Raw genomic sequence first — 24,950 nt, 5'->3', positions numbered from 1 at the left:
TATGTAATGGGGCCCTATGGCCTCTGTTAGTCTTGCATGTTCTATTTAAATCTAATGGTGACAGCTCGGAGAGAATGTGAACACGCATGTATCTGGTGGCTACCTGAAAGTCAGCTACTTTTGTCTTACGCGGAGGCTAGAATAGCAACTATGATTGATCTAGTATTAGCCCGACAGTCTACTGCTGCATATCGGCAATTCTGGCATAGACTACTGCATGAGAAGGTTGACAATCCCGGATGGACTGTAATATCAGGGTTACTATGAAAAGCAGTCTCATCACACATGTTTACCTCCTCCTGCCATGGCTCCAAATAACTAATCAGCCTACAACGCATGCTTGCCATGTTCAGCCCGTCGTTTTTCTCACAGCTGGTGTGATAACATTATTGGTCAAGTTTCTCACTAGAGCGGTTCAGAGTAGCGTTCACGAGGTCAAGGAACTGGAAGAAGACTGACCTTCGGTTTCGAGATTCTGCCACTGGTCAATTATAGCATTTTCCTCCAGGTTTGCCAGCAATCCAGGAGCTGGGTCAGTGTTGTTCAGGATGAAATTGCCCAGGTTCGTGAGATCATTGGATAGAGCATTCCATCCACCTAAGACACCCTCAGCCACACGCTCTGCATCCCCCTCCCCTCCCCTCTTCAGGCGCAGGGTAACTCACCGAGCAGTAATTGAAAGTCTTTGATCACAGCCTTGGAAAAAATAAGGTCAATTACCGCGGACATCTAGATTACGTCGGACGTTAGCCCCAAAATCTGGCTGAGAGTGACTGGCCAAGAGCTGCCCACCTCGAGGCGCCAAACGGGATCCCCATAGTTTCCCCAGAACCCATCCCTCTTGGCTTTCAGCTCTGGCGTATTTTCAACCCTCTGCTCTATATCTGTGACAATATCGGTCAGGCGATACTTATGATCTGCGTTTGCGTTGTCCCAGTCGTTGATATTCGAGGTCGCAGTGTCGACGGTACTCGCTAGCTGCCGGATTTCAGCCAACCGGTTGTCAACGTCCTGTTTTACAAGTCGGCGGAGATAGTCGGTGTCCCCTTCGTCCTTGAAGATTTTCTTGAGGTTCGCGAAGATAGGATCTTCCGGTTGCATCTCGTTAGTAACCAAATGCACGGTTGGAATTCCTCCTTACCGTAGTCTTGTTTTGCGCGCGAGGATAGCTCAATGAGCTTGAGACATATGTTCTCAAGATCTTTGAATAAGCCCTAAATCGTACTCAATACAGACCCCCCAATGTAGCCAGTCAGTGATCGTGTGAACTCACAGAGTAGCGCGCACACTCTTGATGAATCTAAGTGGAGTTAGCTACCCAGTCAAGACACTCATATTCGAAGGCTACACCCACATTGCCGTATTCTACCAGCAACCGCTGGAAGATATCCGAAAGCTAGCCGTAAGTACCGGTCAACCTTATGGGCTAGGCACAAGCGATTTCAGTGCGCGGCTCGGTACGACCACTCACATCATTGTACTGAAAATCCTCCACGCCGAAGCGGTTCTTGAGCTCATCCCTAGTAAGGGGAAGGTCGCCGGCGCGCAAGACAAAGGCCAGAAGCTCAAGGACTGTCCGTTCCTCGATGCAGAATGCACCATTCACGAGAAGGTCCCTGGGACCGAGCGAACCACTGTCGAACGATTGCATGATTTCGTTCTGCGGTGACTTTGGAGTCGAGTCTCTCCTGAGAGTAAGCTGATTTTTGACCCATCCAATAGTCTGGACCAGACCATCTCCGGCCTTTTATGCATCACTCAGTAGTTACTGATGAGTGGTGACTGATGCCGCACGGCGCCCGAACACCCCAAAGCATGTTCGTTTAACGCCACTGTCTTATTCCCTGCATGTGGGTTTGTCTGGACTCTGGAGGGAAACAGACGTGAGCACTGCGCAGCTGAAACGAAACCTGTGGGGGGGAAGTGTTATTAAAAGCAGCAAATCAAATGAGTGATCTGCTATACGGATGTGGTGAAGGTCTGTGCTAGTTGCAGGCCGAGGCTTCCGGGCGTTCGTACATCTGCAGCCACTCCAGCCAGACAAATAACAGCTGGCTGAAGAACGTTGATGTCCGATGCACAATGCCCAGAACGGTTCGGTCCGGACGTCCAAGCGAGAGACTCAGTACACTAGCCGTCCAATCGTAGTATTGATTGAACAAATACAGTAGAGTTCAAAGGATTCAACACCTAGCAGATTGTTAGATACTCGTCACCTCTGGGCTTCTGTGTATTGTCCATGCCCGAAGCCAGACGTTCTTACAGCCAGCCACGTCGGGGAAATCCCCGCCATGTCAAGAGCTTGAGGAAATGGCGAGCTGAAGATAACCCCCCCTTCGTGATGGGCCGGGATCCATAGGAGGAATACTCGAGAAACAGAAGACATCCTGAGAGAATGCAGCGACAACCTCCCTCAGAGCACCCGCGAGACTGAGTACGGGGTTTCCTTTTTAAAAAGGGTCTCCTACCCCGTTTCTCCAGAGACCGAGCCCTAAAGCACCAGCCAAAGTAGACTCATCAACAACTCGAAGTTTCTCCTTTCTTCATTTTGCTTGCCCTATCAATCACCAGTCATGACTGATTTTGACCCAAAGAAGGCTCTGTCCGACAAGACCTTCTGGTATCCCGATGGGCTTTTCAACGACCATGGCGTATTTACCCTTCAATCGGATCAGAATGCGTCTGTGATGAGATATGTGTGGCATGGCTGTCTTCTCCCCACGACGGTTGAAGACTATGCGCGGACCTTGGCCATCCCAGCAAGTGACTTGCCTGGGGAAACTGAGACAGAGCTCAAGGAGATTGTCGGGGTTTTTGTGGATGTAGGCATTGATCCAGCCTACAAAGGCTAGCAATGAAGCGTCTCTGATGAGCTAACCTCTCGTCCAGATGAAACAATCATCGACGGTCTTCCGAGATGTCACTTGGCCGTCCATGGTTGCCATAGTCGACACAGTCTTTAACTATGCCTCCAGGGCGGGTGGGAAAGACGCGGGCTCTTATTACTTCAACATGCTTGACTGGGTGAGGCAATACAACAAGGAGTCATTGAAGGACAACCCCGACCCGGACACTCTGGAAGACCTGAAGGAATCCATCATGGGCGCCTGCAAGAAGCAAGAAAATGATATTGATGCCCTCAAGCTACAAAGCGAGAAGATCAAAACTGCACTTGGGAGCTTCAAGAGTGCCTGCGTGGAACATGAGAACAGGCTGAATCCAATCATTCAGACTATTCAAGAGAAACTGGGCACGCTGGACGGAGATACAGGAAAAATTGCGGAAGAAGCAAAAGATATCAAACAGAAGAAGAAGCTTCTTGATCAAGAAATCAAAGAATATGATAAAGGTATGTTGTTGACCTGCGGCTTGCCTTCTATGACGGTCTTCTCATGTCGTTCTTTCGCTAGATGTCGTGATCGCTGCGACTACTCCCTCATACGCTTGGCTGTGAGTGCGAGTCCGAGTACCCTTGGGCAATATATGATCAATGAATTAACCTCCTACAGGGGTCTGATAGGTTGTGTGGCCGCAATCACTGTCGCTTCGATCTACGGCGACAAAGCCCGCAGACTCGAAAAAGCCATCAAAGAACTGAAAGCGGCTATCGAAAAAGAGCAGGGTGAGTTGAAGGCAATGATTGCTCTGGAAGCACATTTCACCAGCGTTCAGGTACACCTCCCAGGCTTACACTTGTTGGAGTTCCCTCAAGACTGACTCTCCCATGCTAGACTCATATCACGGGGCTCCATGACGAAATTGACGGGGCCATCCAAGACTTAGGGAAGCATGAAGGCGTCTGGGAGTCCATCAAAGGTCGTCTGACAGGCCTTAGAAAATTTGTTGCAGACTTGGAGACGGATGTTGAGCCAACCTTGCTGGAGAAGGTGGATCTGGAGAACATCGTGGAACAATGGAATAACTTAGCCAAGTCAGGTATGTTCCTATTCAACTACGGCTTCTCGTGCTTGATCCCCAGCAGCTAACAGTGCAATATCTGTCAGCGGATGATTACCGTCTCCATGCCTTTGAGAACGACACTCCTCAGTCCATGTCGGTGGATGATTATCTCCAGAAACTGCGCCAGAAGTTTTAGCTTCCTGACTTCATTGATCGATAAGTGATGGGAACATCTGTAGCACCCGCTGGATAGGAACTTCATTTGCTCTATGTATGCTGGAATGATTGGATGAGTCTCCTCTCTCGCATCGGCGTCCAGAATGAGTTTAGTGTTTCTTGTAGTCTCTCTCACTTAGGCGGCAATATGATGATGTCTCAAGGTGAACCAACGATGCTCAATGATAGTTCCTTCATCAACTTTGCTGAAGCTGCAGAATGGAGACAGAGATACGTATCCTGCACTTCAACGATGTCGTAAGTTCTCGGGATCTATGCACCGAAGCGTTATGCTGCTAACAAGCGAAGTATCATATCCACGATGTCGAGGTCATAGCTCGCTTCGCGAGTCTGATCCGATCCTTCAAGCCCAAGCCTCTCGTTATATTCAGCGGAGATGCCTTCTCGCCATCCTTGGAAGCATCGGTCTTGAAAGGAGAGCACATGGTCCCCATTTTGAATCACCTCGATATCGATGTGGCCTGTTACGGAAACCATGGTCTGGGATGAAAGATCGATCGTTCATCGCGTGAGCTGACAAGGCATAGACTTTGACTTTGGCGAGAAAAGACTGGAAGACCTGTCGCAGCAGGTGAAATTCCCATGGGTTCTGTCTAATGTCACCCGGTTGCAAGAGGACAGCGATAGCGATAGCGAGGAGGTCATCGCTCGAGGTGAGCGGTATATCATCCGCAATGTGGAAGGTTACAGGATTGGATTCATTGGCTTGGCTGGAACGTAAGCAAATCCTGAACAGGCCCATGAAGACTAGGTCTCTGACAAAATCTGTTCAGAGACTGGCCATCAAATTGCCAGAATCTGCCTCCGTTGCGAATCAAAGATCCCGCTCTGGTTGCCACAGACCTCGCAAGGCATCTTCGCGTGAGTGAGGAATGTGACTTCGTAATTGCCATCACCCACATGCGCCTAGCAGAAGACCTCAAAACCGCAAATGCCGCCGCTGATGGGCTCACGAAAGTTGATTTGATCTTGGCGGGCCATGACCACGAAGTCCTGCATCGCTTCGCCGGGGACACAGAGGAAGACACAGAAGTCATTCGGCAAGGCTCCAGGAACGAAGATCTCGTCCGCGACGGTGTCATTGGCGAGTTCAGCGGGGACATTCGCATCGTCAAGAGCGGAACGAATTGGAGAGGTCTCTCCATCGTTCGCCTGACAGCGCAGAGGCTTCCAGACCGACAGGCAAACATCGCAAGCCTCAAGCGTGAGTGCTCCACATGATGACACTGCCCATCTAACATCCACAGTAAAGCAGTACATCGATACCAAAAGCAGTCCGGTTTTCGGCGCCCTCCCAGCGTGTCCCCAAATACACACGATCTCATCTCTCATTCAGCAGCGTATCGGCACCCTCGTCCAGCAGCCTCTCCTGTACACGCACTCCCCACTCGACGGCCGCGGCACCGTCATTCGCAGCTCCGAGACAAATCTCGGGAACATGCTCGCAGACGCCTGTCGAGCCTTCTACGGCACCGACATCGCCCTCATCAACAGCGGCTCCATCAGATGCGATCGGATCATCGAGCCGACGGCATCACCCCTCCGCGTCAAAGACATAATCGGTTAGCCTCACCTCGCGTGTCTCCGATGCCGACCCTATCTAACACTGTATAGAGATTTGCCCATTCGAGAACCCACTCGTCGTCAAGCGAGTCAGTGGCCGCTCGCTGCACGCGGCGCTCGAGACCTCCGTCTCGGATCTCCACGTCGACGGCAGATTCATGCAATTCGCCGGTCTGCGTGTCCTGGCGGACTGGTCTCGGGAGGAGGGGCGTCGAGTCCTCGAGTTATCGCTGGTGACGTCCCCGTCGGCGGTACCGGAGCCGCTTGTCCCCTCGCAGATGTACACCGTCGTGATGTCTTCGTTCATCGCGGCGGGGTTCGATGGATATACCTGCTTCCTGGAGGAGAAGACGCTTGTCTCCGAGGAGGCTGCTGTCACTGATTCGGGGCTGCTGTTGCAGATTTTTGGGCATAGCAAGGAGGATTCAAACGAAGATAATACAATAGCTGGTGGTGAAGCCTTGACTCGCGACATTGAGAGAGCTCGGAGGGCGATTATTGTGGGAACACATGAGCCGGACGGATTACCGGTTGTGAGTCCATCGCTAGATGGGAGGATCAAATTCGTGGGTTAGCTGGAGGATGATCTGGCGAATGCAACTGCAACAACCAGTCACACATCTGGATAGAAGGAACTGTGGGTAGAGTGAGCATATGCCAGATTCAATATCACTGGTGTAAAAAAGTTGTCGAATCAATTCAACACCACAGAATGCATGCATCTTTCCACCAGTAAAGATAAATTAGGGGTGTAAAACTTCTATATACGAAAAGTTATAGCTGTTGAACACAGTATCCCCAACTCCTCGGCCAACAACAAATCAATATACAATCACCATAAACAGAGACCTCAACTGTCGTGCGCTATCTACTGCTGCTTCTTGCTCTCGGCAGCCTTGAGCTGCGTGATGAGACTCAACCCAACCTCCGCGGACTCTTTCCAGCCCCTTTGTCTCATCCAGAAGCGTTCCGTGGGGTCCGTGCCCTGCTTGGACCAGTTCCTGGCCTCTTCCTCCAGAGTTTCCCGCGTAATCTGAGACGGAGGGACAGAATCCACCACATCCTTGACATTGTCAGGCTCGTCGCTATCGCTCTCCGCAAGGATTACAGAGTCGATGTATCTCTTGCGGATCATGAAGCGGTCCGTGCGTTCACGGCGTTCGTTCGGGCCTTCAATCTTCCCCATGGCAGCTCGCACGGCGTACCGCACCGCCAGGTAGATATGCTCAGAGAAGAAGATGGTCAATAGCAGAGCCCAGCCCTTGATCGCCGCAGGCTCGCCATTGGGACCCTCGTGGCCGTTGCTGAACATGTAAACGAGGGCTGCGCTGGTGATGCTTCCCACCCATGACAAGAAGCCCAGGCTGTCCAACCAGGGTCCAATGGTATCCGCGCGCTGTGGCCAGGGTCTCTTGCACTCGACGCAGATCTTGAAGAAATCGGACCGGAGTTCAATCCAGTTGTTGACTAGGAAGGAAACAGGTACGAGGGGCCAGACAGGAGAGAAGAGGGCCAGATATCCAAACTGAATACACATCTCGCGCAAGTCGTCTGTGACGTCATACTCCGACAACTCGGCTTCGTTGCGGACGCGAGTGAGGAACTTGGCTTCCTCTTCATCATCCCCGAAAGAAATGCGCTTCTTCTCTTCGGAACCTTTGCCGTTGCCCGTCTCGGTCTTCGCATGCTGCTTTTGGGCATAGGCCTTGTACTTGCGGCAAAGACGCTGCTTGACAAAGGGGACGATGTTTTCCAGTGCAAAGCCGACAATCTGGGCTGTGACCGTGAAGTAGATAACTTGCTTTCGAAGGCGGTCCGGATCAATCGTAAAATTAGTGCGTAGTTTTGTGGCATGCTCCTTTGACACGAACGGCCGAACTGTCATTTGGAACACATCGAGGTATGGCACGATACGGCTAGCAAAGGGCACGTAAACAAAGGCTGTCAAGAACACTGGGAGATAGGAGGTGATGAAATTGACCACGAAGATCTTCTGCGTCAGTGCCGCATTATAAGCATCCTGCGTCTCGTAATTCTCATAGTCGTTGAGTTTGGTCGCCACGGACAGCAAAACGGCGCTCATGGTGGGCACAAGCGCGGACAGCAGGACAGTCGGGATGAACACCTAAAATAGTTAGCCAGAATTCCCCAACTCTTTGCGAGGAGACTGACCAAATACTGCTTGAATGGGCCGCTGTAAACCTCCGAAATAAAGATCTCGATTGCAAAACAGGTGGCGATGATGGCGCCCAAGGCAATAACGGCAAGCAGGGCAAACGGAACCTGAAGGAGCTGGCGGTACATCCGCTTCATGGCCGGGAACACCCCGCAAACTTCGCCGGTACTTTCATCAACGACCTGCCGTTCCGGCGCGAATTCTCTTCGTTTCTCTTGGACCGCAGAGACGCCCTTGGTCTGCCACCGGCAACTGAGATCGTTCTCCTGGCGCTTCCAGTACTCGATAAAGACGATTGTCCAGAGACAGTTCACCACGGTATAGATGATAGAGAAAGACCCCAGCAGCAGCCAGCAGGAGAAACCGAACACCGCAGGGAAAATCAGGAACCGGAAATACGACTGTAAGAAGGCGAAATAGAAGCCGACCTGTACCTGCCTGTCAGCGCCCATCACATATCTTGTCCCTGACCACCACCTACATGCTCTCCAAAGGTGTTGCGAATCTGATCCAGGTCCTCCGTCGACAAGAACGTCTTTTGGCTCCAATCTCTGATGCACTGTCTATTGGTCTCCTCGTCGTGCAGCGGGAAAATCGAATCGACATTCTGCCATTCTCCGTGCTTGGGGGTGATTCCTGCACCGCCCTCCTCCTTGGATGCCGTGATCATGCGGTAGATAACACGCAGGCGCTCGGCCTCCGAGTGAGGCATAGCAGAGCTCGCTGGTTCGGGTTCGACGCTCCGGACGCCATACAGCCAGTCTCGCACACTGGATCAACAGGCAACAAAATCAGCATGCGGACTACTCTCTTGGTATCCAGATGAAGAGATCGGAATAGGAATATGTCTGTACCGTGACTGATAGACTGCCCGCTTCAGCTTACTCTTGCTTGCGGCGCGGACAAAAATCAGGAGAGACGACTCGTCACCCTGCCGCACCTCGGTCTGCAAGCCAACCTCGGAGAGCTCCAGCAGAAGCACCTCAAACCTCTTGACCGCCTGCGAGACGTCTGCGACAATCAGAACCCAAGACTCATCGTGGGCTCAAGCAAACATACCGGTGTCTCCAAAGCTGCAGCGGATGACGTAATCCACATGGTGGTTCTCCTGAACGGCCTTGGGGGCCGGGACGTTAGCCATTCTCGCGTGGACGGAAACTATTTACAATAGCATGAGGCTGGAGATAGAGAAGCAATATTAATGGCAATTATTATAAGAGAGTCAATTCGAGACAGCAGCAAAAGGAGAGCTGGAATCGTCATCGCACTCACGCGCTTCAGCCGGTTGAGCGGCAATGACGACACTGGCAGCTTCGCTGACGCAGGGTTAGCCCTACTTATGGCTGGAAGGGGAATAGCGCCATCTGAGCCATCGGAGAGTATCAGAATGAACTCCTCCGTCGGGGTGGTAATCAAAATGTCAAAATGACCAAAATGACGTGTCATTTTGACTTTTACTACAGCCACTACCGCCGATGTTGCCATATGCTGGTGGATAACTATCTAAGCAATGGTATACATATTTTGATGAGGTGTAAGGTAGTCTCGTCTCCTAGTAGTCATGAATTCTAGGTACCTATTTAGTAGGTAGTAGGTAGTTAACTACTGGAATCAGGTGACAGAGAAATCTATACCTATAACCTGATTGGTTGAATTTTGACATGTTGCTCTCCCATTGGTTACAGGGTGGTATTCACTTCTTTCACGTGACATTTATCATTAGGTTGACATTTTTGGACATTTTTGACATTCACCACCCCTAGAATGAACTCTTGGGAGTCGACGAGATTTAATAATGAGATACCAGCTGAACACGGCACAGCAGGTCCAAAAGAGAACACAAAGAATCAGAGGGACAGATACTGCTGCTGGCTCACGATAATCCAAATAAAGGGTATCATAGTTATCGCTTTAATATCTATCTACGTAATCTCTATCGACATGTGCTGGCTGGCCTCAAAGAGACGGGACCCTGCGATATCAGATCCCATGCCATGCAAGGGACCAGGATCATGAGAATATATCCGAAGCCTCCTTTCACAACACCCTCTTATACTCCTTCCGCCAGCTTGGTCAGCGCATCTCCATCCACCATCATCTTCATCCACTCCTCCATGGCCTGCGCCCCAACCTGCTTGTAGAACTTGATGCTGGGCTCGTTCCACTTGAGAACACTCCACTCCAGCCGGCGTCCATTGACCTCCAAAACCTTCGCGGCGAGCCACTTGAGCAGCTTGAATCCGTATCCGTTGCCGCGGGCGCTGGGCTGCACGTAGAGATCCTCGAGGTAGATGCCCGGAGCCGAGCGCCAGGTGGAGTAGTTGTAGAAGTACAGCGCCATGCCGACAGGTTTCGGCGACGCGTTCTCCAATGTGGCCGGAGGGACGACCAGGGCTGTGTACACGGAGCCTCGCTTGGGAGTGCTGTCGGGGAAGGACAGGGTCGCGAGGAGAGATTCTTCGGTTGCTTCGACTTCATGGAGGGCTTTTTCGTAGTCGGCGAGCTCGCGGATGAACTGGAGGATAAATGGGACATCTGTGACCAGGCATGATGGTCAGTAGTAGTTCCATTGCCAAGTATTCTTTATGGTTGAAGGGAGACACTCTGGGTGAGAATGCGGGAAGAAGGGAGAACTTGCCTTCAGGCGTCGCCAGGCGGATGGTGGCTTCTCCCGACGACATGATGGCAATTGATTCAAGATAAAAGGTTCTGAATGGCTCTGCGATTGATGGATTACAGCAGAAAGAAGATTTAATTAAGAAACGGTGAGAATTCTCTCTACTGGATGTATGTATTTATACTTACATGGTCCGACACCAGAATCTCGGTCCACTACCCCACCATGGATTCTGGAACTGAGAGGCGCGCCCTGTGGATGACATCCGAAGGAAAAGGGGGTGTATGCACACATGTATGAGAAGGATATATTTATGTACTCTACGAAACATGACACAAACGCTCAAAAGACCAAGGCATGCTCAACCAGGCCGACTGGGTTCTACCGCGAGGTAATGGCCGCCATCCACTTTTGCTCATCCGTCCTATACACGGCTGGTTAGCATCAAGTAGCGCGCACGCGAGAGAGAGAGCATTGCAACCAAAGAAAGACTTACCGATCGAAGTGGAGCAGCATACCCAGAACGGGGATGAGCTGCTTCTGGTAGTTCTTGTCCTTTTGTTCCAGGAATTGAAGAAGGACATTCTTTAGGTAGATGTAGTCAATCGGCGCCCCGGCCCCCGTGGGTGTCTCGCTTCGTCGGATCGACGGACTGCGGTCCTTGGCTATAGGAGACGCAAGTGCTCTCCTCGAGCCGGAATCGATCGACGATCGCGACGACTGGGGGTTCTGAACCGCACGGGTATCCTCCGACAGCATCCGGTTGGACTTGCGAAGCTTTTCCAAGCGACTGTTTGTCTCTTCGACTGAGCGACGCAACTCGGCCCTCTCCTTTTCCAGATCACGGACTTGCTTCTCGCTTTCATCCAGGGCATCGCGCAGTTGGGCCATGGCCTCGCGGACATCATTCAGCTCATTCGCGGACCTTTCAGATTCCTCTTCCAGCTGATCCCGTCTGCGCTTCCAATCCTTCTGAGAACGCTCCAGTTCTTCCTTGTCCTCCTCCGCGGTGCGTAGCGCCTTCTCTGCTTCCCGAACCTTGGTTTTGAGTTCCTCGAGTTCTCGAGCTCGGCGCCGACCTTGCGCACTAGCTTCGTCCTCGGCCCGATCCCGCTCTTCGATGGCGGTCTCCATCCGCTCCTTGAAATCGCGGACCTTGGCCTCGGCGCGACCCTCAATATCGTTCAGCAAGCGCCGCATGGTTTCGCCCTCGCGGGTCCGCTCGTTCAGCAGACGATGCGCATCGGCCAGCTCCTCTTCCAAACTCTCGCATCGTTCCCGAGCCTCCTTCATCTGCATGGCCAGTTCGGCGCTCTGATCGCGCATGCTATTCATCAAGCTCTGCGCACTGGCATGCTGTGCCGTCTTCAGTTGGATTTCCTCCCTCAGGCGGCTCAGATCCTGGTTCAGCTGGGTCACCTTGCCCTCCATCTCCCGAAGCTGACCGCGGGCATTCTTAAGCTCATCCTGGGCTCCAGAAAGATCCGCTGCAAGCTTCTGCTTGGTCTCAATGGCCTCTTGTTTCTTGCTCTCGGAATACCGCAAGTCAGACTGGGCGACGGTCAGATTCTCCTCGGCCTTGAGGCGACTATCGGTTTCCTGTCTGATCTTTTGGTTCAACGTCTTCACTTCTGCATCTCGTTCGAATATCGTCGATTTGAGAGTCTTCAATTCAGTGCGCAGGTCGTCATGCTTTCCCTCTAGGTTTCGCAGTTCAGCTGTCTTGCTCGTGAGCGCTTCCTGTGTCGATTTGAGTTCGGCAGACTCCGCGCGTAGATTCTTCAGCTCCGGCTGCAATTTTTGCAGGGTCTCCCGGAGATCCGTTAAATCCTTAAATCTGGTCGCGGCCAATTGCTGAGCGGCGGAGAGTTCTGTTTCAAGGCCAGTGAATTTGACCTTGAGATTCTCATACTCCTCTTTTAATTCGTCATGCACCTTCTCTGAGTCAGCATTTGTGGAAGCATGGCTGCTTCGAACGTCGGTCAGTTCTTTCTCCAGTTTGGAGATCGTCTCCTCCAACGCTGTCTTCTCGGCAGTCAATTCCTTGATTCTGTCCTTTGCTTCAACGTGGTCCTGGCCGAGGTTGAGGATATCGTCACGGAGGGATTCAATCTCCTCTTTCAGGTCTTCTTCCCCTTTGAGCTTGGCGCAGAGACGGTCGATGGATGCTTCCTTCTCTGCCAGTTGGTGCGTAAGCGACTCAATCTTTTGCTCAAGCTCGGTCAATTTCGCAGCGGACTGGTCCGGTACTGCCGTCGCCGCCTGTGTTGCTGAGGGAGTAGTCGCATCGGTAGCCTTGCTGGTATCTTCTCCAGCCTTGCCGCCCTTCTTCTTCTTGTTCTTCTTCTTCTTGCCACCTCCTGCGCCACCAGTCGAGCTGGGTACCTGAGGCTCAGGTTCAGGCTTGGGCTCCGCAACAGCTGCAACTCCTTCCGAGACCTTCTGTGAGGGCGCCAAGCTCTTCTTGAACTGGTCAAAATCGGCCTGCTGTCCGCTAGTCACCTGGTCTTTGGTCTGTTGCCATTCGGCATTGTCTTTCAAATTGCTGTCAAGGAACTGGACAATGTTCTGCAGCTTACCAAGGTCCTCCACTTTGCGGCCCATGTCAGTCTTGAGATCCGACACCATCACTTCTGTATCCTTGAGCTGGGTTCGCAGGTTATCCACCAGCCCTTGCAGGACTCCCAGTTTTTTCTCATTGGCGTCTTTCACCTTCGTGGCTTCGTCCAATTTTGTCTGCAACGCTGCGTGCTGGTCACCGTCGGTCGACTGGGAGACCTGAGCCTGAAGTTTCTCGATCTCATCTGTCTTCTGCTGCAGATCAGTCTTTAGCTTCTCAAGCTCCTCACCCGCCTTGGTCGCCACATCCTCAGATGTTGCAAGCTTGGCTTTGAGCTCTTCAACTTCGGCTTGCTTGGTAGTCTTGAGTTCCTTGATCTCCGAGTCCTGTTTGTCCTTATGATCCCTCAATTCCACAAGCTCGCGGGTTGCAGATTCTAGATTTTGCACCATGCCCTCCGTTGACTCACGGGCCACGGCCAGATCACGCTTGAGAGATTCCGTCTGCGACTTGAGAGTTTCGACCTCTTCCTGCTTCTCCTTCAGCTCACTCTCCAAGCGGGGAAGCTCATTCTCGAAGGAGAAAAAGTCTTCGGTTTCTTCTTTCTTTGCCTCGTCCTCTTCCGCAGGAATGTCCTCGGTAGCGGCCGGTGCTTCCTTCTCGTCCTTGACTTTCTGCTCTCTCTCCTTTTTGAGATTAGCGACTTCGTCCCAGGCCTCCTTGGTCGACTTTTGTGCTTCCTCAAATTTCTTCTTGTAGTCATCCCGCTCGGTTGTCACCCGCTTTAGTTCCTCGATGACCATGTCTCCTTTCAATGTGATCTGGTTCAGATACTCCGTGAGAGCTTTCGGGTCGCCGATGGAGGTCAGAGGTGTATTTTCTCGTAGAGCGCTCTCGAAGGGTTCGATGGACAGGACTCGCGCATGGGCCATGCGGTAGGCTTTGAGAAGCTCTGGGTGCGTAAATTCCAGTCAACGACAGTTCCTTTCCGGTGGGATCGTGAGCCATACCCTGATATCTAGCCTCCAGTTTCCCCAGACGGCGTATCTTCACCCTAATCTCGGGCGGTAACTCCGACGACAGCTGGACTCCCTCAGTCGCAGGTGCCTCCTTCGCAATCGACGATCCCTCCTGAGCTGTCTTGTCCTCCCCGGCGTCCTTCGCCGAAGTGCCTTCGGAGCCGCCTCCCGACTCTAACCGGGGGGTAGCCGACCGACTCGAGCCCTCATCCTCTCCGATCGCAAACTCCGCCTCGAATTCATTGGGATCCGGGGTGCGAACGGGAGTGCCGGTGTTGCGTCGGGGCCGTGCTTGTCGTCGACCAGGGGAAAGAGGACGGGTCGTGCGCCGGGCGGAGTTGGAGCGCGTGGGTGCATCCTGGGAACCTTTCTGGCGGGCTTGTTCCTCGGCGATCCGGGAATCGATCGCCTCGCGAATGCGCTGTGTGCGGTAGCAAAGCCACGGGTCAGCTCCTGGAGCTCTCGAGACTTCGTGGGAAACCTAAGCACAGGGACGGGGAACGCGACAGCTACTGTACCTGAAACATGACCGTGGTAGGCTCGGAAGCCGAAACCACAACAAAGTCGACAAACCAAAAACAAAGGTAAACGAGATGAGAAAGGAAGATGAGGAAATGAAGGAGAGGATCCGGAGGAACAACGAGGGAGATCATGAAGGGGAGGCTGAGGCTCTCCCATCTATCTGCCAACGAATGGTTATCGGGGCGGCCAGAGCTCGGGACAAGCCAAGAAGGGGCAGAAAACGGACTACGGGCGAAGCAGTTAACTATGGCGAAGCGATCACTGTACAGAGATACAGGCCGGCTGAATAGCTCATTTTATATGGATTTTTGATTGTATTTCTTTATATCAAGCACAAAGAAGCGTTTCATTGATGTACATTTTTGGCTGGATGTCAGTACACAGACTGCAAAAGTCTCAGATCACCGTAAGGACTAGAACATGAGGGAGATTAGATATTCAGGGGAGAGGATCCAAAGCTCAAGAATAAAATCGAACGATTTCACAACAGGAAGAAAGAGGAATAGATTAAACAGAGTAGAGTAGAGATCATTAGTATAGACTTCACTTCAGGACTATCTATTCTACTTGGTGGTGCTAAATGCGATGCAAGCCTCAGGCACGATTCAGGCCCCAGCCATTATGTCTAGAAATTGGGTCGAACCACCAGTTGGAAACAAGCAGATATATAATATAAATATGTATTCACACTGCCCAATCTCTGCCAATGATCAAGTTATATCTAAATAGTTAGATATCTATTTGAATGTCATCGGTGGTGTCAGACTAGCCCATCCCATCCCATCCCACTGACTGACAGCTGCAGCCCAAAACTGCTGATCACAAGCCAAACCGTGCTTACTTCTATCTTTCTCCAACCATCTTCTTCCATCCTCAAACGCTTCTTCTTCAACTCTCAGACAACAACCAGCGAGATCGGACTCTGCTTGCACGTTTCCATCTCTGTGGATCAGAATGAATCTGCTTCTGATTATCTCATGAATCCATGATGGACTCTCTATAGAGTCTCTTTGTTTTCGTCTTGTACGGAGTATGTGTGATGACGTCGGGCGCAAATGCTGGCCTCGGAATCTTGGCTGTGCTAAGGAAGAGTGGATTCTCTCCAACTTGGTCTCGAACCGGTGTTGGCCTCGGACCATCACCAGCCAGCCAGCCAGACCAACAAACAAGAGCAGAGATAGAGATAGAGAGAGAGAGAGAGAGAGAGAGAGAGAGAGAGAGAGAGAGAGAAGATCAAGAACCATGGCTGACGGGAATCTCCTGGGTTCTTCCACCAGCCTAACTGCACTTCTCCCAACTCCATCTTCCGCATCCCTCTCTGCTTCCCTCTCCTCTTCTTCACTTCCCGTCTCACCGTTTCTTGCACCAGCACCCACTACCGCCATAACCGCCAGTATTGCTTCGCTCTCCGCTCAACCTCCCCCGCCTTTACCTGCGACGCCTGCAACTATGGCGGGGTGGATCGGTTGGGTGTTTTCCTTCTTTTTCCAGTTCATTCCAAGCGTGTTGTACTCTGTTATCACTTTTACTACCATCACTCTGCCCACATGGCTGTTCACTCTCTTTTCCATGAGCCTAACGTTCACAATGAACTTCACGACCCTGTAGGTTTCCCCCCTGAAACCCATAGTGTCTTTGTTTCTGGAGAAAAACCACTAACCGTTGCCATGATTCAATGTACAGCTTGTTGATCCTCCTGGCGGTGGTTTCGACCCTCGGCTGGTTCGTCCGGTACCGCTTCCTGAACATGTACAGTCGACTGCCTCCCGAGCCCCAGCGCAAGGAACCTCAGATCGACCTCTTCCCCGATGTACAAGGAGGAGACTCGAAGCCGGGACTGGCCAATTACCTCGATGAGTTCCTTAGTGCTATCAAGGTCTTTGGCTACCTGGAGCGGCCCGTCTTTCACGAATTGACGCGGACAATGCAAACGCGGAAGCTGATCGCGGGCGAGACGTTGATGCTGGAGGAAGAGAAGGGATTCTGTCTGGTGGTGGACGGGTTGGTGCAGATCTTTGTCAAGTCCACCAGGGACGGGAAGTCAGGCAGCGATGATGAGCTGCACCACCTTGGGGCCGAATCCTCGGACGAGGAACACCACATTGACGGGAAGCAGGGGTATCAATTGCTCACTGAGGTCAAGAATGGCGCATCCATGTCGTCTCTGTTCTCCATTCTTTCGCTCTTCACCGAAGACATCCAGGTGTGGGACTCGCAAAGTTCGACCTCCAGCTCCTCTAGCATTGCTATGCGCGCCGCCCGCGTGCCAGATTCGACCCCAAACAGCCCTAGGGGTGGCATGGACAGTCCCACGCCAATTTTTCGCGATGTTCCCGACCCCGTTTCGCTTGTAAATGAGAATGGGGACCTGCCACTGGTACCTCCGCTCCATCTGGAAGAAAGTCCGATCCCTCCCACCAATCATGCCCATGACCGTCGCCAGCACGATCATCGGAAGCATCATGGCAGAAAACATCGGAAGTCCGTCCACCCGGATATTGTCGCCCGGGCGATGGTAGATACGACCATTGCCATCATCCCCGCCAGTGCTTTCAGACGCCTAACCCGGGTCTACCCCAGAGCAACTGCACATATCGTCCAAGTTATTTTAACTCGTCTTCAGCGGGTTACCTTTGCCACGGCGCATTCATATCTCGGCCTCAGTAACGAAGTGCTGGGCATTGAAAAACAAATGACCAAGTTCACGACCTATGATCTGCCGAACAACATGCGTGGGACCGCTCTGGATCGTCTTAAGGATAAGTTCATCAAGGAACGGGACCGATTGGGTACCGAAGAAGTCACCAAAGGGATTGCGCTGCACAACCCGTCTGCCGGCCGGAGGCGCCGGTCTAGCAGCTTTATGAGGAAAGATGCCGTGCTCCACGCCAAGATGATGTCGCCGAAGCGTGCCGCTACCGTCATTACTTCAGACAATTCATATGATCACGACTCGGCCGGAGTCAGCCCCGGAGATCTCCTGTCCACAATTCAGCAGTCGAGGTTTGGCCCTAGGTATGAGCAGCCGACCCCCCGGCTTCGGTCCCCCTTGGCCGAGAAAGAAAATTCCCACTTCCGGCTTCCCGCCATGCAGGCCCGGAACGCGTTCCACCGAAAAGAGTCTCTGGACGAGGATGCGCTATTCCGAGAATGCATATTGGATTGCATCATGAAGGCAATCGGGCTCACCAGTAGCACCGGAGAGGTGTTGCGTAAGAGCAGCCACTCTGGCGAAGCGTCCCCAAAGCTCCTGTCCTATGATTCCCGGCGCCAGAAAGCGGTCTTCTCGAACAATGCCTTTGGCTTTATTGATCCCTACGAAGGTTCCGGCGACGGCGAAACGGAGTCGATGATGTCCATGTCTGTTACAAGTGCAGGAGGCACCTCGCCTGTTACAAGCCTACGGGAAGAGCTGCGGAACGATATTGAAATTGTCTATTTCCCGCAAGGTTCAGTCCTAGTGGAGCAAGGAGAACGCCATCCGGGGCTGTACTACGTGATTGACGGGTTCTTGGACGTGGGCATGCCAGTCGTTGACAAGGGAGAAGACCTCGTTGGCGTTTCCAAACCGGCGACCGCACGCGAACCTTTCCCAACCCTGAAGCGCACGACAACTGCATCCTCCATTAAGCCCAGCGCCACTGCCGCGAACGATCCTCGCCGGAGAAAGCAGTCCCGCAAATCGCTGTATCTGATCAAACCAGGTGGAATCCAAGGCTATGTCGGAGCTGTGGCGTCCTATCGATCGTATACCGACGTCGTTGCCAAAACAGACGTCTATGTGGGCTTCCTTCCACGGGCGTCCTTGGAGCGGATCGCAGAGCGTTACCCCATTGCTTTGCTGACTCTGGCGAAGAGGCTGACCAGTCTCCTTCCCCGCTTGCTCCTCCACATTGATTTTGCTCTCGAGTGGGTCCAGGTAAATGCAGGACAGGTTATCTACCACCAAGGTGACGAGAGTGATGCGATCTACCTTGTACTGAATGGGCGGCTGCGATCAGTCCTGGAAAGCGCGGATAACAAGTTGACGGTGATTGGCGAATATGGCCAGGGAGAAAGTGTAGGCGAGCTCGAAGTGATGACCGAGTCCACTCGTCCAGCGACTCTGCATGCAATTCGCGATACCGAATTGGCGAAGTTCCCACGGTCTCTTTTCAACAGTCTTGCGCAGGAGCATCCCGGAATCACGATCCAGGTTTCCAAGCTGATCGCGCAACGGATGCGGGACCTGGTCGAACGGCCGGTGACGGAAAAGGGAGCTGAGCGCAGCAGCGCTGGTGGCGTCCAGACTGCAACCTCGACCCTGAATCTCCGCACTGTCGGTATTCTCCCCGTGACGGCGGGTGTTCCAGTGGTGGAGTTCGGTAACCGGTTGTTGCACGCTCTGCATCAGATTGGGGTGGTCAACGGGGTCACTTCTCTCAACCAGTCCGCTATCCTGAATCACCTGGGGCGCCATGCGTTCAGCAAGATGGGTAAGCTCAAACTGGCCCAGTATCTAGCGGATCTGGAAGAGAAGTATGGGATGGTTCTGTACATTGCGGACACGAATGTGAACTCTCCCTGGACGCAAACCTGCATTACGCAGGCGGATTGTATTCTTTTGGTGGGCCTGGCGGAATCGTCGCCTAGTATCGGCGAGTATGAGAGATTCCTCCTTGGCATGAAGACTACAGCCCGGAAGGAGCTTGTGCTGCTTCACTCGGAGCGCTATTGCCCACCGGGCCTGACACGACGGTGGTTGAAGAACCGGGTGTGGATCAACGGCGGCCATCACCATATCCAAATGGCATTTCGATTAACAGCGGAGCCTTCGCACCCAGAGACCAAGCGCTTCGGCACCGTTCTCAAACAGCGAGTCCAGGTTCTCCAGGCGGAGATCCAGAAGTACACCTCGCGAAGGATTCGTCAGACACCGCTCTACTCCGCCCAAACCCCGTTCAAGGGCGATTTCCACCGCCTCGCACGTCGCCTGTGTGGCAGAGCTGTTGGTCTTGTACTTGGTGGTGGCGGCGCGAGAGGTATCGCTCACGTCGGCGTGATCAAGGCGCTTGAGGAGGCTGGTATTCCTGTCGACATTATCGGCGGTACCTCAATCGGGTCGTTCATCGGCGCGCTGTATGCTCGCGATGCGGATGTGGTTCCCATGTACGGTCGGGCGAAGAAGTTCGCTGGACGGATGGGCAGCATGTGGCGGTTCGCGCTGGATCTGACATATCCGACCATTTCATACACCACCGGGCACGAGTTCAACCGGGGCATCTTCAAGACGTTTGGTGATAGTCAAATCGAGGATTTCTGGCTGGAGTTCTACTGCAACACGACCAATATTAGCAAGTCGCGCCAGGAGTATCATTCGTCCGGCTACGTCTGGCGTTACGTGCGGGCATCCATGTCGCTAGCGGGCCTGATCCCGCCCATCTGCGATGAAGGTAGTATGCTACTGGACGGTGGCTACATTGACAATTTGACCGTCGACCACATGAAGGGTCTCGGTGCGGACGTGATTTTCGCAGTGGACGTGGGCTCTATCGATGACAACACTCCCCAGGGGTATGGCGACTCGCTTTCCGGCTTTTGGGTGGCCTTCAACCGCTGGAATCCGTTCTCGTCGTGTCCCAATCCGCCAACCCTATCTGAAATCCAAGCACGGCTGGCATACGTCTCATCCATTGATAACTTGGAACGCGCCAAGATCACCCCGGGCTGCCTGTACATGCGTCCTCCCATTGATGCCTACGGCACGCTGGAGTTCGGCAAGTTCGACGAGATCTACCAGGTCGGCTACAAATTCGGCAAGCAGTTCCTCGAGAAGCTGAAGAACGAAGGGTCCCTGCCGCTGCCGGAGGAGACGGAGGAGGAGAAGAAGCTGCTGCGGACGATGGCACCCCGGCGAGCCAGTATTTGATTGTTTCATCCTTTTGTTGGATTATGCGTGAGCGTCCAGTGGGAGCCTATACCACACAACAACCATCTTGCATGCATGACATACTCATCTGGTATGATGTGTGATTATTAGACAACTTGGCTAATTGAGTGTATGATAAGAGGTAGATGTACAATCCAGATGATACTGGGGCTATGTTAGTCTATGGAACTGTGGATCTAGTCATTCTGATCTTATTCTACATTCATTGATCTCTTCGTTTTTCACATTTTACTGCCTAGAGAGATTGCGAGATCAGACCATCTAGGGAACTGACGTGGCTGATGAGGCAGAATAATGGAGACGGAAGACGGGAAAGCACCATGGGTGAGAACGACATTAAAAGTTGAGTACAGCCAGCCCGAATGGAACTACACATGGCACTAATCTTATCGCATAGATAGTTCAACCGGATACAAGGAACCTGGAAGTTCTGGCACTTTGGAAGCCATGCGAAGTGGGCCTCCTATCTGACCAGTTACTTGGCTATGAACTTATGGAGTATGGACAACAGCTGCGGGTACAGGACTCCAAGCGAAAGCATAACGACCGAAATTATTCCCGGCTGTTCGCTCATCTCCGAGTCCACTATCTGAGAAAACAATAGTCAGTCAGCTCTTCCGCGTCATCCGCCTATCGCACTCTTGGTTTTGGTCGGGTATTCTTGCTGTCAGGATCTAGGAATCCTGCCCTAACCTAGGACCCGCTTTCTGAGGCTCTCCAAGGCAAACCCAGCCGATATATGGAGATCAGGTGGGCCATAGACCCAAGATCGAGGCCCCTGACTTGGTTCTTGCGCGGTGGTTATAATGCTTATATATAATCCGGCTCACACTCATACTGTCGAAGGGGTTTGCAACGTGCATCTCGCTTCATTATTGATTGCCTCGTTCCAGGGCCGTCGTCAGTCATTCCTTCGGGTCGGCAACTGGTCAACGTTCGTTCCATCTTCTTCGACGCCCCTTTTCTCCTTTTTTAGTCCTTCGCTTATGCTTGAACTTAACTTGTTTAATTAATTCGTCTGTTCATCGTCGATTTACCCGACATGGGCGTCCCTTCTTTTTCCTGGAGGCGTGTTCTCCTCCTGGCCACCCTCGTCCCTGTTCAGTCCGTCACAGCCCTCACGATCTCTGCCCTGCCTACTGCAGCCAACACCGTCCCTATAGTGTCCTGTTCCACCGCCAGCGGTGAAATGATTGAGAATGGGTCATTTGAGGACAGCTGGGATTACTGGTCCTATACCATCGACTACCCCTACAGAGGAACCGTCGGCCTGGTTGAAGCTGGCGCGAGTGGAAGCGGCTTCACCACCGCAGCCGATGGCAGCCACTACGTCCAAACAGCCGGTAGCTCGCAGGCGTTCACCTTAAAGCGGACAATCACCGGCCTGACACCGGGAAAGACATACACAGTCTCCTTCAACTATGCGACAAAACCGGATTCCTGGATGAATAGCGGGCTTTGCTGGAGCTATATCTATCAGGACTCCCTCAGCAACCAGATCCTATATTATACGATTACCATGCCCAATAAGGTCGTCCCCTGGACTAAGTATACATACTCGTGGACGCCAACTGCTTCCAGCCACACCTTGTTTTTCAGGTATAATTGTGGTTTCTACAGCGCCGGCTACATGGTGGGATGGGACAAGTTCAGTGTGCAAGACCCCGAGCCAGCCACGACCTGCACCACTTCATACTCGACGATTGCAGTTCCGACACCAACTCCGATCCCCTTAGATGTGGTTACCCCTGTCGTGACTCCTTCCCCTGTCGTGACGCCGAGTTCCACCCCGTTGCTGTCGCCCTCGTCTTCCATCCCTGTGATTCGGACTTCCTCTTCTTCGATTGTGGTTTCTAGCTCGACTCCGGTGTTGATACCATCGGTTTCGCCTATTCCAAGCCCTAGCTCGGCTCTTCCGTCCAGTATCCCTTCGTCCAGCATCCCTTCGTCCAGCATCCCTTCGTCCAGCATCCCCTCGTCCAGCCCGGTTTCTCCAGTCGGATCTTCGTCCTGGCCCCCTGTGCGTCCTTCGAGTCTGCCCCCGATTCGTCCGTCTAGCCGACCACCATTTGCGTCTCCAAGCAGCGTCATCCCACCTCAATCATCTTCGGTTCCTGCCGCGCAGTCTTCTGGTACCCCTGTGATCAATCCATCCAGCCAATCTCAATCTTCGATCCAAGCTGCGGCGACAAGCAACAGCGCTGGAGCTGGGACCCCCGGCACCCCTGGCACCCCCGGCGCCCCTGTGATCAATCCATCCAGCCAATCTCAATCTTCGATCCAAGCTGCGGCGACAAGCAACAGCGCTGGAGCTGGGACCCCCGGCGCCCCTCCCCTTCCCACTGGCAGTACTCAATCAGGTGCCCCGTCCTCTGGAAACGAGCAAATGACCACGTCAACCGTCCTTAGCACTCGCACCAGCACTGTCACTGCGTGCCCAACCTCACTAACCGACTGCCCCAAATCCTCTCAGGTCGTGTACCTGACCACGGAAACGATCGTGGTGTCAACCACCGTCTGCCCCATCACTGCTGTGCCCAGCGCAACAGGAAACCCCAGTGGATCCCAGGGCGAACCGGTCACTACGAAGACCTTTTTCACCACGCGCGTCTCAACTATCTACGAATGTCCGGGCACAGTCACCGACTGCCCATACCGTTCCAAGACTGCCTCCGTCACCACGGAAACACTTGTGGCGGGAACAACCGTCTATACCGTTCCTCATGCTCAGGCGACTGCTACTGGAGTATCTCCCGTCGTAACCGCTCCTGCCGGCGGTTCCAGCCAGCCCAACAGAGAGACACTCACCACCGAGACGGTCTACAGTACCCGAACTTCGACCATCTACGCCTGCCCGTCGACAGTGGTTAATTGTCCATACCGGTCCAAGACTGCGTCTGCGACGACGGAAACTCTGGTGGTCGGAACAACGGTCTACCCTATCCCCGTGACTGCCACCGCAGCGCCAGTTCATTCCGCTGGATCTGTGACCACGGAGACCATCTTGACAACGAAGGTCCAGACAGTGTACGAATGCCCTCCCAGCGTGACGGATTGTCCGCTCCGTCAGAAGACGGCATCGTTGAGCACCGAGACTCTTGTTGCGGGCACAACGGTATATACAATTCCTGGAGCGGCCGCTTCTGCGACGGCGCAGGCAGCGCCTCATTCTCAGGTTGGAGGGGTTGTCTTGACTGGATCCCCTGTGATCCAGACCCTGACGGTCGCATTGAACGGTCAGCTTACCACCGTGACCGTGACGGGAGTTGTTGCTTCCCCGACTGGCGCTGTCGGGGTCTCGGCCGCAGGTAGCTCTCCATCGGACGACAATGCCGGTTCCGGATCTTCCATGGATGCCACCAAAAATGGCAACGCTGGCAGTGTCTCCAACTCCGCTCCTAGCTCCTTCCACATCGTCGTCAGCTCTACCGAGACTCCTACCACGGGGACTGTGACAGCTAACCCGGCTCTGTTTACGGGCGCTGCTCCGTCGAGCTATGGCTCCAAGGTGCTGGGCGTGGTGTTTGCTCTTCTTGCTGTTGTGCTTGGCTTGCTGTGATTGGTTGTGTTGATTCGTGTAGACTAGTTCGGATACAGCCCAGTGACTATTAAGCGAAGTTTCCGACTACGGTTAGGCCAGAGTCACTTACATCCATCATAGTTACTGCTATAGATCCTCATCAATGACTTCCATATCAGATTTCCTTCCCGGAAGTGCTCTATCACCATGGGCTAAAACCTATCCTGGCGAGACATAGTTGAAACATGGCAATAACACGTCGATCGGTTAAACGCAATGTATTCATCGAGTTCTCTGACGCTCCCGGAGAGGTACAAGGGGGCCTGGAGCTCGGATGCAGACAAGTAATATACTCTTCCACCCTCGTACACTGTCGATGGCGAGCACTGGCTGCATTTCCAAGTTTCCTGAGCATGTCCAAGAGCGCGACGGGCGGCGTGTCATCACAGGCGAGATTGACATTGATGCGGATGTAGGTTGGTGGGTTGGCTATGAAGCTGCATATATTGCCCCCCTATCCCTAGACGAGATATGTATGGGACGGGGCTTCTCCAACATGGTAACATACAACGGTCCTCCTGACATCAACTCCCCGCAAAATGGAATCTTACCTCTATCTAACATCCATCAGCTATGGGATAATCATTCTACTGCCGTCAATCCCAATGCTGGTTACAAAGTTATGAGTTTTCAGCCCCATGCGTGGCAGTATCATGGGTACCTTCTCGACCCCGTTTGTCGCCAGCCTGATGATGCAAGGCGAGTCATTGACGGACTGCTCCGTTGGCATTTCGAGCAGGCGGTCCTTTATAATATGCGGGGTGTTGGCGAGGCAGCTTTTGAGTTTTGACTTTCCTGATGGAAGCGACATCATGGGCCATATCCAGAGTGAGGAACAGGGGCCGCA

The 24,950-nt window shown here is 53.0% G+C and overlaps 10 protein-coding genes across 10 annotated transcripts, besides 5 other annotated features; 5 read left to right on the top strand and 5 right to left on the bottom strand.

The window, feature by feature from the left end:
• Window positions 1-349: 349 nt before the first annotated feature.
• On the bottom strand, window positions 350-1,651 carry ACLA_055950 (uncharacterized protein; the record flags this gene model as incomplete). Its single annotated transcript, XM_001274972.1, has 8 exons — window positions 350-405; window positions 460-597; window positions 666-729; window positions 793-1,088; window positions 1,142-1,214; window positions 1,274-1,288; window positions 1,355-1,396; window positions 1,472-1,651. 8 exons carry the CDS (start codon window positions 1,649-1,651, stop codon window positions 350-352), a joined length of 864 nt encoding a protein of 287 aa, XP_001274973.1.
• A 922-nt stretch (window positions 1,652-2,573) lies between these two features.
• Window positions 2,574-3,986, top strand: ACLA_055940 (uncharacterized protein; the record flags this gene model as incomplete). The annotated part of the gene is made up of 5 exons (XM_001274971.1): window positions 2,574-2,822; window positions 2,890-3,349; window positions 3,411-3,450; window positions 3,510-3,672; window positions 3,732-3,986. The coding sequence occupies 5 exons, from the start codon at window positions 2,574-2,576 to the stop codon at window positions 3,984-3,986; spliced, it is 1,167 nt and encodes a 388-aa protein (XP_001274972.1).
• Window positions 3,987-4,560: 574 nt separating this feature from the next.
• Window positions 4,561-6,275, top strand: ACLA_055930 (putative UDP-sugar hydrolase; the record flags this gene model as incomplete). The annotated part of the gene is made up of 5 exons (XM_001274970.1): window positions 4,561-4,615; window positions 4,665-4,854; window positions 4,911-5,341; window positions 5,385-5,699; window positions 5,752-6,275. 5 exons carry the CDS (start codon window positions 4,561-4,563, stop codon window positions 6,273-6,275), a joined length of 1,515 nt encoding a protein of 504 aa, XP_001274971.1.
• Window positions 6,276-6,568: 293 nt separating this feature from the next.
• Window positions 6,569-9,017, bottom strand: ACLA_055920 (anoctamin family protein; the record flags this gene model as incomplete). The annotated part of the gene is made up of 5 exons (XM_001274969.1): window positions 6,569-7,825; window positions 7,873-8,304; window positions 8,358-8,646; window positions 8,731-8,887; window positions 8,936-9,017. 5 exons carry the CDS (start codon window positions 9,015-9,017, stop codon window positions 6,569-6,571), a joined length of 2,217 nt encoding a protein of 738 aa, XP_001274970.1.
• An 81-nt stretch (window positions 9,018-9,098) lies between these two features.
• ACLA_055910 (uncharacterized protein) lies at window positions 9,099-9,322 on the bottom strand (the record flags this gene model as incomplete). The annotated part of the gene is made up of 2 exons (XM_001274968.1): window positions 9,099-9,187; window positions 9,214-9,322. The coding sequence occupies 2 exons, from the start codon at window positions 9,320-9,322 to the stop codon at window positions 9,099-9,101; spliced, it is 198 nt and encodes a 65-aa protein (XP_001274969.1).
• A 604-nt stretch (window positions 9,323-9,926) lies between these two features.
• ACLA_055900 (GNAT family N-acetyltransferase) lies at window positions 9,927-10,557 on the bottom strand (the record flags this gene model as incomplete). Its single annotated transcript, XM_001274967.1, has 2 exons — window positions 9,927-10,391; window positions 10,480-10,557. The coding sequence occupies 2 exons, from the start codon at window positions 10,555-10,557 to the stop codon at window positions 9,927-9,929; spliced, it is 543 nt and encodes a 180-aa protein (XP_001274968.1).
• A 317-nt stretch (window positions 10,558-10,874) lies between these two features.
• ACLA_055890 (putative vesicle-mediated transport protein (Imh1)) lies at window positions 10,875-14,725 on the bottom strand (the record flags this gene model as incomplete). Its single annotated transcript, XM_001274966.1, has 4 exons — window positions 10,875-10,917; window positions 10,990-14,005; window positions 14,064-14,493; window positions 14,591-14,725. The coding sequence occupies 4 exons, from the start codon at window positions 14,723-14,725 to the stop codon at window positions 10,875-10,877; spliced, it is 3,624 nt and encodes a 1,207-aa protein (XP_001274967.1).
• Window positions 12,819-12,845: a microsatellite.
• Window positions 14,726-15,763: 1,038 nt separating the features above from the next.
• Window positions 15,764-15,824: a microsatellite.
• Window positions 15,768-15,824: a microsatellite.
• Window positions 15,825-16,163: 339 nt separating this feature from the next.
• On the top strand, window positions 16,164-20,502 carry nte1 (lysophospholipase; the record flags this gene model as incomplete). The annotated part of the gene is made up of 2 exons (XM_001274965.1): window positions 16,164-16,198; window positions 16,278-20,502. 2 exons carry the CDS (start codon window positions 16,164-16,166, stop codon window positions 20,500-20,502), a joined length of 4,260 nt encoding a protein of 1,419 aa, XP_001274966.1.
• A 1,063-nt stretch (window positions 20,503-21,565) lies between these two features.
• Window positions 21,566-24,082, top strand: ACLA_055870 (uncharacterized protein; the record flags this gene model as incomplete). Its single annotated transcript, XM_001274964.1, has 1 exon — window positions 21,566-24,082. One exon carries the CDS (start codon window positions 21,566-21,568, stop codon window positions 24,080-24,082), a length of 2,517 nt encoding a protein of 838 aa, XP_001274965.1.
• Window positions 22,441-22,507: a microsatellite.
• Window positions 22,732-22,769: a microsatellite.
• A 337-nt stretch (window positions 24,083-24,419) lies between the features above and the next one.
• On the top strand, window positions 24,420-24,893 carry ACLA_055860 (HNH endonuclease signature motif containing protein; the record flags this gene model as incomplete). Its single annotated transcript, XM_001274963.1, has 1 exon — window positions 24,420-24,893. One exon carries the CDS (start codon window positions 24,420-24,422, stop codon window positions 24,891-24,893), a length of 474 nt encoding a protein of 157 aa, XP_001274964.1.
• Between the last annotated feature and the right edge of the window lie 57 nt (window positions 24,894-24,950).

Source organism: Aspergillus clavatus, genomic scaffold (genome assembly GCF_000002715.2).
Source record: "Aspergillus clavatus NRRL 1 1099423829794 genomic scaffold, whole genome shotgun sequence".
NCBI classification, from domain to species: domain Eukaryota; kingdom Fungi; phylum Ascomycota; class Eurotiomycetes; order Eurotiales; family Aspergillaceae; genus Aspergillus; species Aspergillus clavatus.
Note: the sequence above shows the minus strand (reverse complement) of the source record. Positions and strands in the feature narration are given on the sequence as shown.